This window comes from Daldinia vernicosa (genome assembly GCF_022497035.1).
Source record: "Daldinia vernicosa strain CBS 139.73 unplaced genomic scaffold F5Y00scaffold_18, whole genome shotgun sequence".
NCBI classification, from domain to species: Eukaryota; Fungi; Ascomycota; class Sordariomycetes; order Xylariales; family Hypoxylaceae; genus Daldinia; species Daldinia vernicosa.
Genome location: NW_025953934.1, coordinates 330,783 through 342,597, shown reverse-complemented (window position 1 = coordinate 342,597; position 11,815 = coordinate 330,783). Strand labels below are relative to the sequence as shown.

At 49.9% G+C, this 11,815-nt stretch overlaps 4 protein-coding genes across 4 annotated transcripts; 1 reads left to right on the top strand and 3 right to left on the bottom strand.

The window, feature by feature from the left end:
- Positions 1-58: 58 nt before the first annotated feature.
- F5Y00DRAFT_234824 (uncharacterized protein) lies at positions 59-2,378 on the top strand. The gene has a single exon (XM_048007477.1). The coding sequence runs from the start codon at positions 416-418 to the stop codon at positions 2,042-2,044; it is 1,629 nt and encodes a 542-aa protein (XP_047865715.1). The 5' UTR covers positions 59-415; the 3' UTR covers positions 2,045-2,378.
- F5Y00DRAFT_234823 (hydroxymethylglutaryl-CoA synthase) lies at positions 2,359-4,824 on the bottom strand. Its single transcript, XM_048007476.1, has 5 exons — positions 4,640-4,824; positions 4,225-4,378; positions 4,016-4,118; positions 2,864-3,948; positions 2,359-2,812 (listed from the first exon to the last, which is right to left on the bottom strand). The coding sequence occupies exons 2-5, from the start codon at positions 4,282-4,284 to the stop codon at positions 2,675-2,677; spliced, it is 1,386 nt and encodes a 461-aa protein (XP_047865714.1). The 5' UTR covers positions 4,285-4,378; positions 4,640-4,824; the 3' UTR covers positions 2,359-2,674.
- Positions 4,825-6,199: 1,375 nt separating this feature from the next.
- Positions 6,200-8,388, bottom strand: F5Y00DRAFT_50573 (BCS1 N terminal-domain-containing protein). The gene has a single exon (XM_048013743.1). It carries the CDS (start codon positions 8,288-8,290, stop codon positions 6,341-6,343), a length of 1,950 nt encoding a protein of 649 aa, XP_047865713.1. The 5' UTR covers positions 8,291-8,388; the 3' UTR covers positions 6,200-6,340.
- A 1,444-nt stretch (positions 8,389-9,832) lies between these two features.
- Positions 9,833-11,044, bottom strand: F5Y00DRAFT_268868 (uncharacterized protein; the record flags this gene model as incomplete). Its single annotated transcript, XM_048012338.1, has 1 exon — positions 9,833-11,044. One exon carries the CDS (start codon positions 11,042-11,044, stop codon positions 10,355-10,357), a length of 690 nt encoding a protein of 229 aa, XP_047865712.1. The 3' UTR covers positions 9,833-10,354.
- Between the last annotated feature and the right edge of the window lie 771 nt (positions 11,045-11,815).

Genomic DNA, 11,815 nt, shown 5'->3' with positions numbered 1-11,815 from the left:
CTGACAGCCTGGATGGGTACACAACCCCGTATATCGACCCGCATAATGTCTCACAGCTAAATCTTTAAGAGCAGCTGCTTTAAGATACTCATACTTGACCTAGTTACCTACCTAACTTATAAAACCCGACTTTAGCTAGGTAACGTTAGATATGTCCTCAAGTGCCAGGGAGACACGGTGGGTCAACCGTAAACCCCCTAAAATCCGAGTAACTTGATTGATCCAAAACAGTCATCATGAATTCTTATTGAACATACCCTAGTATAAGGTACCCACCGCGTCTCACTCGCGCTTGAGGACATAGTGTATAAAGTCGATTTTAGAGAGATATATAAAGCCAACTTTCAGTCTTTACAACAACACATAAAATACCTAAAGTAGGAGGCCGTTCACTTCCCTAATCCTCCCTCTCCCAATGGAACGCCACCGACAAGCCGTGCGCCTAGTCTCCGCAACAGTGCGCTCGCTGTTCGAGCGGTCGGAACCATACCGCATCTGGCACGGCAGCACCAACTCGACGCGGCCGCCGCACCAAAAAGCCGGCGTCCGCGTCGTCGACATCAGCGGCCTGCGCGATGTCCTCTCGGTAGACGCCGCGACGCGCACGGCCTTGGTCGAGCCCAACGTCCCCATGGACCGGCTCGTCGAGTCCACCCTGCCGCACGGCCTCGTGCCCCCCGTCGTCATGGAGTTCCCGGGCATCACCGCGGGCGGCGGGTTCGCGGGCACCGCGGGCGAGAGCAGCAGCTTCCGCCACGGGTACTTCGACGAGACGGTCCGGTCGGTAGAGATGGTCCTGCCGGACGGGGAGGTCGTCACCGCGCGCCCGGACAAGGGCGACGAGTACGAGGATTTATTCCGCGGGGCGGCGGGCGCGCTGGGCACGTTGGGGACGACCACGCTGTTGGAGCTGAAGCTTATCGAGGCTAAGAAGTTTGTGCGCACGACGTATAGGCGGACGAGTAGCGTGGAGGAGGCGGTTAGGGTGATTCGGGAGGAGTGTGCTGCCGAGAGGGGGAACGATTATGTTGATGGGATTTTGTTTTCGAAAGATCATGGCGTTATTGTGAGTGGGAAGATGACGGATGACTTACCGTCCGAGGATGAGCGCGTGCAGACGTTCAGTCACCCGTGGGATCCGTGGTTTTACATGCACGTGCGGGATATCACCAAGACCCTACCGTCTTCCGCTTCCGCCTCCGCCTCCGCCTCATCCTCAAGCTCTTCTTCCGAAGGCACGGTAACCGAGTATATCCCACTATCCGAGTACCTCTTCCGATACGACCGCGGAGGCTTCTGGGTCGGCCAAGCTGCCTTCGACTACTTCAAGCCCGTGCCCTTCAACCGGTTCTTCCGGTGGTTCCTAGACGACTTCATGCACACGCGGATGCTATACCGCGCACTCCACGGCAGCGGCGAAAGCGCGCGCTTCATCGTCCAAGACATCGGCCTGCCGTACGAATCCGCCGAGCCCTTCATCAACTACGTGTCCGACGAGCTAGCCATCTGGCCGCTATGGCTGTGTCCGCTAAAGACGCCTTCCCGCCCGAGTTTCCATCCCCATCTACGAGACGGGGGGAAAGGAAAAAAAGACAAAGCATCCCACGGCGAAATGCTCAACATCGGCGTCTGGGGCTGGGGCCCGGAGGACCGCAACTTATTCATCCGGGCGAACCGCGCGCTAGAGCGCCGCGTCGACGAGCTCGGCGGCACCAAGTGGCTGTACGCGCACACGTACTACCCGCGGTCCGAATTCTGGCGCGTCTACGGGTCCGCCCAGCAGAAGCAGTACGAGGCGCTGCGGCACAAATACCTCGCCACAAGTCTGCCCGACGTCTACGACAAAGTCAGCGTGAAAGTCGACAACGACGACGCGGTGACGCGGGGGTGGAAGCCCTGGCTTAAATCCCTGTGGCCCGTCGGTGGGCTCTGGGGCATCTGGAAGGGGATCCAGAGTAAAGATTACATGCTGCATCGGCACGCGACGTGGAAGTGGACGGGCGAAGGCGACGAAGCTAAGACGGGGAAGACGAAGTCGGCGTAGTGTGGGAGGGAGCGGGTATGCTTCCTGCTGTAGGACTATACTATTAGTGACGGGTAGGCTATTAGACTTGGATATCCCAAGCCATTGTCGTGAAAGACTTTGCTGGTCGATCTAACTAACCTTCTCTTTCCGACGATAATAGAGGATCAGACCTACCGTACATGTCTGTTCTCCTATTATTAACGGTTTTATTTATAGTAAGTACCATGTGTATTCCAACATAATCAAGTAAACAGGGACTAGTTGTCTTAGAAACTCAACGATAAGTCATCCAATCAGAATTGAGCCGTAGCACATTAAGGGTGACATATAGATCCGAATCATCAACTACGACACATTCAAAAAGATAGCCACTTGAGTCTCTATCAGCGTCTTCATTAAGTTCTTCGTACGAGTCATCACAGGAATAATTCCTAGTATATACAAGTCGGGCATTCGTCAATCATCACCCAACCCTATTAGTAGCCCTCTTATCTCACAATCGTCTTTCATGTAGTATACATGATCTTCGTGCCATAAGCCTTGACTCTAGGAATTGCGCCAACCATACTAGTCTAGGTAGTATCCCGGCTGATTAATACCTGTCTATATAGGATGTAGATCGCATTTATTAATTTTTTTTCTTCTCATTTATGCCTTGATCGCGTAGGTTCGCTTGAACATGTCGTCGACCTTCTCAAGGTAGTAAGTGCCACTGGCCAGAGTGGACACGTCACCTTGAGGGGTGTAGTTCTTCTGTAGGTGAGCCTTGTGGCGCAGCTCGCAGAACTGGAAATTGTTAGTTTAAACGTCATAAAAACTGGATGGTTTGCAACTTACAGCCTCATATGTCTCAGGAGGGACGGCCCGCCTTGCAGCTAGCTTGTTCTGGATATCCAAGACCTTTGCGATTTGCTCCGTGTTTCCGTTGACGCGCACCGAGAGGAAACTAGCAGCCAGACCGGAGCCGTAGCTGAAAAGTCCGATACGCTTTCCCTGGAGGGTAGCGCTATCAACGTAAGAGATGATACTAGCAAGGCCACCCCACAAGCTGGCAGTGTACATGTTACCACAGTTGGTGGATACTTGGATAGAGGGTGAGACGCGCTCGTTGAAGCGCTTCTTGGTGAGGGCCATGAAGGTCTTCTCCACCACCTTATCGGACAAGGACTTTTTGTAGTCCATATCCCGGATGTCACCGGGGACCTCAGCAAAGGCAGGGCTATCCGGGTCTGCGAGGTAGTCGTGGTATAGGAGACGTGCGTAGGACTTCTGGACAACCTTGCACGTCGGGGAGTGGAAAGCCAGGTAGTCGAAACGGTCAAGAGCCGTCTTGGTACCGTCAGCAGCGGCAGCACCATTTCCGTTGGCATGACCGTTTGCTGCGTTCTTTAGCTGAGTCTCACGCTTGCAATACGCTCGGTAAGCAGCGTCGAGAGCTTCGGTGTAGCAGTTGACCGAGTAGTGTCCGTCGACATAGGGGTACTCGCTGGTAAGGTCAGGCTTGTAGAAATCATACACGTGTTGCATGTACGTTCCACGCAGACCAGCATCGACGACGATGGGAGCGTCAGGGCCAATCAACAGAGCAACGCAACCAGCACCACCAGTCGGCCTGGCGTTACCCTTGGCATAAAGGGCAATGTCACCGGCTACGACGATTGCATCTCTTCCGTCCCAGGCAGACGATTCCATCCAGTTGACAGTGTTGAAGAAAGCGTTTGTACCGCCATAGCAAGCATTCAAGGTGTCGACACCCTCAATGTTGGTGTTTTCGCCGAACAGCTGCATCAAGACAGACTTGACAGACTTGGACTTGTCGAGGATGGTCTCGGTACCGACCTCGAGACGGCCAATCGAGTTAGGGTCGATGCTGTAATTCTTCAACAGCTTGGAGGTGGCAGTCAAGGCCATGGAGTAGATGTCTATAAGTGGCCATCTTAGCACACGTGCGAGAGACGCTTAGGTCTAGCAATGGCAATAACAACTAACCTTCTCGGTCATCGCAGAAGGTCATCTTGGTCTGACCAAGACCAATGGTGTATTTGCCAGTGCTAACACCATCGAACTTCTCGAGTTCGGCTTGCTCGACATACTGAGGGGTACGAGTGTCAGTAGGAGGCTCTCAATTCAGGGTCCATTGGTGTCGTGCGATGTCGGAGGAGGACAGCTCGACGGCTTTGGGGAGTAAGATATCTTACCTGGCTGGGGAAGTAAAGCTCGATGGCCTTAATGCCAATGTTCTGAGGACGGGAGGCCATGGTTTCGAACAACAATGGGTATCGTGGTGGTAGGGCTGTGAAGAAAGTTGTTCTAGCAAGGAAAATATTCGATGCCAAACAAGTGTATATCTATCTGTGGGAAACGGGTAGTGTTATTAGCACAAGCACAAGCAGCACAAGCATGTGGGCAGGGTTTGAATTCGGAAGGCTGGATTCACCGCCAATTTGGCAATGGAACCCAATGCAGGCGGACAGGGGCAGACCCGAGTATTTGTTTGCGACGCCTAGTCTGGAATTGCATGTGTGCCGATCCAAGTGGGGGAATCTGGTAAGAGGTGTTGTAAAGCGCCAGGGGTTTTTGACTGGTTTTGCTGGTTCTGCTAGTTCAACTCACCTATCAGCTCTTATCTGCAGTATTAATGTGGTATTATGAGGAGGATTGCCACGAGTTGATGCCACAACACGGGTCGTATGCGTCTACCTCTTTTAAGCGAAAAAGGAGAAATGAGCGGATGAGATGGGACGAACCGAAATTATGAAGATGGCCAACAAAAATTCCTGTTGATATTTTGAAAGACGGGAAAGGGCAGAAAAGGGGAGAGAAAAGATGCGAGCTAATACCTCATCTGATTAGTTTAGTCTACTTTGTTGGCAGCTACATTTCACATACATAGTACATACAATGTAGTATGCCCCACCAGATTTTAAGTTTAGTGTATGAAGTACAATTGGCAATTACCTAAGTAGCCCCTGAGCCTACGTGTATGCGTTTGTACATATTTTTCAATTCGTTTACTTTTAGTCATGGTTGAGTTGAGGGACGCGCGCGTAAAAGAAAACGGTCCGAGTTTTATTACTGCTGCCTCTAATATCGAGGGTCTAGTGTATAGTGTATGTGTAATGTGTAATTTTAAGTACATAATCTATCTCACTTTGAAGTGCATATGTACCTAGCCAGCCAGCATCATGATTTCATTAATGTTTAATGTATATGTAAAAACTTCCCGTAAGCCAGAGATCTTAAGTTGAGTTAGTTACACAAGTCTTGACTGATAGGTTATACCTTCCGCAACACATAGGTTTTAAGTACGCCACTTTAAAAATCTGCAGCGTCGATTGATTATGTGTTGTACGCAGTAGTCTAAAGTTTACCTAGGCGCAAATGTGTAACGTCGTCTAACACATCTTGTAGATAAAGTCTGTATCCGTTTCATACATGTATTACATACTAAGGTTAGGTAGTCTAACTCGCAGAGACTTGAGCAACTTGTCATACCTACCTACATATCTAGTATATCTATATATCTATACTACTATGTACATACCTATGCATCTACCATAGTAAGCAGATGCAACTTTAATACTCCCTTCGTATCAGCAATCAAGATTGCTAAGTGTGCATTTCGCCATCCTTCGCAACTTGGAAATTTCTCCCTGCTGTAGTAGTGTACATAGTACAGTTTTGCGAGTGATTTGTTTTCGCAGGGCAACTCAACGTAACCCAAAGTGGTGAAGTGAGGTAACGTAATTGGCAGATAACTCAGGCACAATCTGCTTAGCTTCAAGCTAAATGACGGCGTGGCTTGGTTCTTTCCATGATACGATTACTTAGTACATAGTACACGTCTAGTTGCAGACTTAACTCGGAAACCACCTATTTAGGTAATGGCAATCTACATCCTACCTAGGTTAGCTACATTAGCTACATTAGCTACGCGGCTCGGAGTTATCTTAGGTACTTTTCACCATCTACAATTATCACTCCTTACATACACGTAGTATCCTTACATACTATATACTACATACCTGGGTAATATACAGCTTCCAACATACAGATACCTAGCCCATCTTCCATCATTTACCTAGGTAGCTTACGAATCAATCCGTTGACTCACCAACAGACAGGCATAACGGATCAGCATCTGCAACTTTCCGATGTAACGGATCAGGCCACTTTCATCATCGTCTTGATCTCCCCCTACAATACCACAGCATCGCCGGACTTTGTTATGTATGTATAAGACCGATTCAATTGTCACTAGGTATGATCGCCACTCCGAGATTTAGATAGGATATATACCTATGTACACTATCGTCACGGCTCGACGCTTGATGGTGTTGCATAGCCGGAATCTTGTCTCTCATGACCTAATTTTTTCTCTACCTTTAACTCCGGTTTCTTCTCAACAGAAGATTCATCATCTTTAGATTCGCTCTGTACCACCTCCTTCTTGTCAGCTGCTTCGGATGAGGTTGAAGTGGCTGCCGAGTCTGCCGTCTTATTCTCACTTTCCTTCTTTTTCGCCTCCTCTGCTTCCTTCTCCTTCTTTTCTTTCTCTTTCTTCTCCTTCTCTTCCTTTGCCTTTGCTTCTGCCTTTCGTTTCTCCTCGGCTTCCTTTAGCTCCTTCTCCTTACGATCTTGCCGAGTCTGCGTGATGAATTCGTCTATGTTTGCAATAGCTCCTTGAGCGTCACGCTTGTACTTCATCAAATACCCTTGGATTTCTGCTGGGCTGAATTCATGTGACGGCACTTTGGCGGAAAATTCCTCTGCCAAGGTATTCACACGAGCATCATCAGCTGCTCGCTTCTTAGCCTTCTCTGCCTCTTGTTTTTCTCTTTCTTCTGCGGGGAGAGGTGCGTCTACGGTGTTTTCAGGACCCTCGTCACCATCTAGACGTGCAAAGATGGCGCGGAAAATAGCCGAAGTCATTCCTTCGTCTGCTAAACCAAATTTCACTATCATATCCACACGTCCAGGGCGAATTAATGCCTTGTCCAACTTTTCGAGGTGATTGGTAGTCATGATCAACACACGACCTTCTTGAGATGCTACACCATCCAGGATGTTAAGCAGTCCGGATAAGGAGAGTCTGCCATTGTTAGTATTTGTATTTCCCGTAGTAAGTTGACCGGGAACCATATCATCCGAATCATCCTTAGGTTGGTTCTGGTTTTCCTCACGGGTATGAGTAAGACCTGCCGTGTCGATATCCTCGAGGAGCACAACGCAGCGACGGGGAAGCTCAGCAAATAGAGACGCAAGACTCTCTTCGTTTGCTGTGATAGAGCTCAAACTAACGATGTAAATCCTCATCTTGAAAAAGCCGGCTAGGGCGAGGCTAAGCGAGCTCTTTCCCGTACCAGGAGGACCGTATAACAAATAGCCACGACGGTATGGGATACCTCTATTCGCGTACCAACGCTGCGTTGCGGGGTGGAGATAGTCGGTCACATCGTCAATAAGATTTTGCTTCGTCTTCTCGTTTAGGATTACTGTCGAAAAGGGACGAGAAGCACGAGACATACACCTCTGCCAGGTTGGTTCGGTAGACCCTGGCTTAAGCGTTCCGCGGTAGATCTGAGTCTTCCGCTCATCCTTCTGCATGTATAGTTGGCGAGCCTCTAGGAGAAGCTCTTTTAGAACCCAGGGGTTTCGACCAAAGCATGAAATCGATATCTCCTCGCGTTCGCTAACATACATAAATGAGTTCTGCTCTCTGTTTGCTGTTCTACGGAACAGAAGGAGGCGGCCGCGATACCAGAAGTAGTGACTACCAAAGGAAGGCGTGTATGCTAAGCCCTTCTTCTTTCTTGCGTTTGTTACCTCGTCGATATCTTCTTCGTCCTCGTCGTCATCGAAATCGTACCACAGAAACCAACTTCGGGAGTTTAAGTTGGTGTTCACTACGAATCGCCGGGCACTCCGCGAAAATCTCTGCTTAGCCACCCAGGCCATAAGGATATTGTAGATCTCGTCATCTGTTCGGATGTCGACAACGGACATAAGATGGGATTCAACTTGATCCCACAAGTATGAACTTATATAGTTCCATGCGAGCGTTAAGACGCCTATAATAAGCAATAGTGGGATATACAAGTTAAGATCGATATGGAGGTACTTTTGTACCGCGCCGGCGAAGACAGAGAATCCCGGGAAGAATAGGTCGAGAATCGCTAGCTGAGGTGACTGTGAGGTCCCAGGAGCATAAGTTGGGCCGGCGGATTCATTGATCCAAGGAGAGAACCCTTGAGGAGTTGCCATGACGGCTGACAAGAGGCCTAGCGATAACGCCCAGCCACTGAAGATATGTAAGAGTTTTGAAGCTAACAAGATTATAGGAGATAAAGAATGCGAATTTCAGTTCGATGTTACGTTCGTTTGCCCTTGATTATGGGGAGGCCACTCTATATCAGGCACCGTTGTAGTGAGGAAGGGCTTGTGTGTTCAAGTTCAATTGAATGGCAGCAATGGATGTTTATATCTATCTCACATATCCAAATAGTTTCAGGCAACCAAGAACCAAATTACCGGCAATCTATACATGCATGGCATCATGCTATGCACCTCCCAATACCGACCCGACTCTACGAGAGGGAAAGAGGAGTCCACAGCCATCAAGACAACAGTTTATTGGGTAAGTCAGACGGTAACGTTGATTATTCGGTGGCTGTTAAACCTGCACAAAGCCAACTATGGATCCGAATAGCCGTATGACTGGATGGTGTAAGACTCATCTACCACTCATGTACAAGGTGGGTTAGACAAAGAAGAGAGTAGCGTTGAAAGTGGTGCACTATATTTTAACATCGACATCAACTTTGAAAATGCAACAAATAAGAGGGTGATGTCAGACCGCTAAGACACCTACATATGTAGGTCTAAAAGATGGCCTGTAGATCGGGGTTGCCGTTAGGTATCCAATCGTTGGCCGGTTCGCACTCGGCTTGCTCTCGGTTTGAGCCTCAACATGGGCTGGCCGTTGACACCTACCTTTACTAGCCTTAATGATCAGGGTATTAATCCAATGGCAATTTACCCCTGGCCTTAGCGAAAATTCTATCAGCCATTCTATCAGCCTAGTATGCATTAAGGTATGCATGCTGTATAAGTCACACGACCCATGAAGCCGAGTACCTACTTGGGGAGGCAACCAAAAGGGTCGGCGGCACACGGGCACACGGGCTGCACGGTAGGCTTATATTCTTTGTTTGCGGGGTTGGCTGCCTAATTATTAAGGAGACTAAGCCGCATCCTAAACCGCGGAGTAGAGTGGGAGACATGGGAGGCATACGCATATTGACCTGGAGCGGTCCGTAAGCGTGGCTTAGGTTCCAACCCACCGAATACTCAGCCCAGCCAAGAACGCTACTTGCTTTGCATTGCATATTAGCTTTGCTGTCACCGAAACATAAGCAACATCATAAGCAACATCTCTTTGATTATTATTTTAAACTGGTCGATGCCTGAAATTAATGGCTAAGATTATACTTATACGGAGTCTTAGTATGCAGTCAGCTACACAAGGCAGGTTTACTTGTTCAGGAATCAGAATTGCCAGCTTGGCTGACTCAACTCACCCCCCCCTACCTCCCTACCTTCTTAAGTCTCATCTGTCGATTTCACTTTTACGACCTTGTCTCTTATACGTTAACCATAGGTTTGAAAACTCTAGTTAAGGTCCGTGTCAAATACTAAGGCCACGATCCTTACTCTATAGAAACCTGAATATCGCCTTCTCCAATCGATCCATGCGAGCTCCATTAAATCTTATGCAAGCATGCCCGTCCTGTCAGGGCTGCAGGGTAACCCAGCCGGGCTGCTTCAGTGACAACTGGCAGTTGCTATTGTCCTGCTGCAATGGTATTCGCTACGCGGCGGAGTCGACGACAAAATATTGGATTTAGCTACCTATCATTATCCAAGGCCAAGATTTAACTGCCCGCTACCCGCCGGCCATCCATCCGCGCGCTGGGTACCTGAATGGATGCATCATTACTTCTTTCTGCCTCGTAGCAGATTGGGTTATATTCATTTGCGAGGAACGACTTCGTCCTCGTGACTGTTCACTGTCGTTTTTCTCTGCGATTCGTCGCAGGACTGGTTGGCTGGCATGCTCAAAAACATAGAAATCATCTCTCCCAATACGAAGCCCTCGTAAACGCCGTACACCCCCAGATAAATAAGCCCACCCAAAGACCGCTGAACAAAATAAAATAAAGTAGAATAGGAGCCGTCTCGTCCATTCCGTAAAGTCATGAGATCCTAGTCATACGTAAACATTACAGTAGAAGCGTTCCACGTCACAACACTTGGTCGTCATAGTCATCAATCGTAAACATGTACTCCGGGCCCGTAGCCTGCGTCGTTGCCCCAGACTGGGTCTGGAGGTGGCGGCGGAGGACCGCTAGGACCGCCGAGCTGGATGAAGCCGCCTTCGAATCCGGCGGGTGCAGCAGCAGGTGGCGGTGGTGGAGGGGGTGGAGGTGGTCCCCCACGGAAACCAGGATGGAAAGGCGGCTGGTGGAAGGGTGCCTCGTGGAACTGTTCCTCTTGGAACTGCTCCTCGTGGAATTGGTCTTGGTGAAATTGCTCCTGACGATACTGAGGCCCGGCGCTAGGAGGCCGCGGGTGGTAACGGGGGTCATGATGCTGCTGGCCTCTTCCCGGACTAACACTGTTTGTGCTAGAACGCGAGCTGGAGCGCGAGCTGTGCGTGCTGCGACCTGGTCGGGCGTGGGAGCTGCTCGCGTGTCGCTTCTTCTTGTAGAACTGGGCAAACGGCCCGCTCAAGATGTGCGCGGCGAACCGTTTGCGCTGGTCGTCGCGATCGTCGACGTACCGCGTAACGGCACCGCCGACGCCGTAGAACCCGTAGGGGTCGTCCCTCCAGACGAAGGAATCGGACTCGGAAGAGGACCAGACGGAGTAGGCCGAGTCTCCCGAGCGCACCGAGTAGAACGAGGACGTGTCCGAGTCGAAGGACCCGGGCCGTCGTAGTTCGGGGCGCTGGCTCATGGTGGGAGGTGGGAGGCAAGGCTTCCTTTATAGGTTCTGGAAATAGAAACGCTAGAGCTTGAAGGCTTGTTTGGGGGCGCAAAGCCACTTGCTAACGGCCTTGCTTGCTTGCCTGCTTGCTCGCCCTGAGTGTCTTAGACAGATAACAAGGGTCGACCCTGTAACAAACGAAGATATAAGTTGTTTGAGGCAAGGTATGGTATAGTATGGTATGTATGGTATGGGGTATGGTATTACTACCTCTCTGCGAGAGTGAGTGACAGTCACCCGTGTATCATAGAAGTGAAGAAAAAGAAAAAACGAGGCGAGGAAGTCCGGGGATGGGGGAGCCTGCTTTGTATGTATAGGGGACCGGGGACCGGCTAAGGGGAACGGTAGGTATAAAACACCGTTAGATAAAGTCCAGGACTCTGCAAGTATGTAAGAGGTAGGCATGTAAGTAGGTATGTACGTACCACGTCTAGGTACGTACGTGAGTGAAGAAGAAGAAGACGAAGAACGAAAAAATCACTTCCCTAAGAGGCTCCCAGGCAAATCCTACCTATCAGGATCGTGTTCGTGTGCTCGGGCGACGGTTCTTCCCTGCACACTATGCATCCGCTATACGCCGCGGTCGAGGATTGGTGGGGGGTGGTCAGCCACGGTGAACACAGAGATCGATTCGACGGGAGTTGGCAGGAAAACCGCTTAACTAGCTGCAGACGGGTTCCAAACAGGTAAGCCCGTTCCTAATACATAGCAGGAGAGATTACAGGGGAAAATGCGTGCGTC

Bases quoted from the DNA above. Each gene is read 5' to 3' on its own strand.
- F5Y00DRAFT_50573 (XM_048013743.1), bottom strand. From the start codon at position 8,290: ATGGCAACTCCTCAAGGGTTCTCTCCTTGGATCAATGAATCCGCCGGC.
- F5Y00DRAFT_234823 (XM_048007476.1), bottom strand. From the start codon at position 4,284: ATGGCCTCCCGTCCTCAGAACATTGGCATTAAGGCCATCGAGCTTTAC. The intron at 4,119-4,224 runs GTAAGATATCTT...CGTACCCCTCAG, and splicing joins AGCTTTACTTCCCCAGCCAG to TATGTCGAGCAAGCCGAACT. The intron at 3,949-4,015 runs GTTAGTTGTTAT...GGCCACTTATAG, and splicing joins CTTCTGCGATGACCGAGAAG to ACATCTACTCCATGGCCTTG.
- F5Y00DRAFT_234824 (XM_048007477.1), top strand. From the start codon at position 416: ATGGAACGCCACCGACAAGCCGTGCGCCTAGTCTCCGCAACAGTGCGC.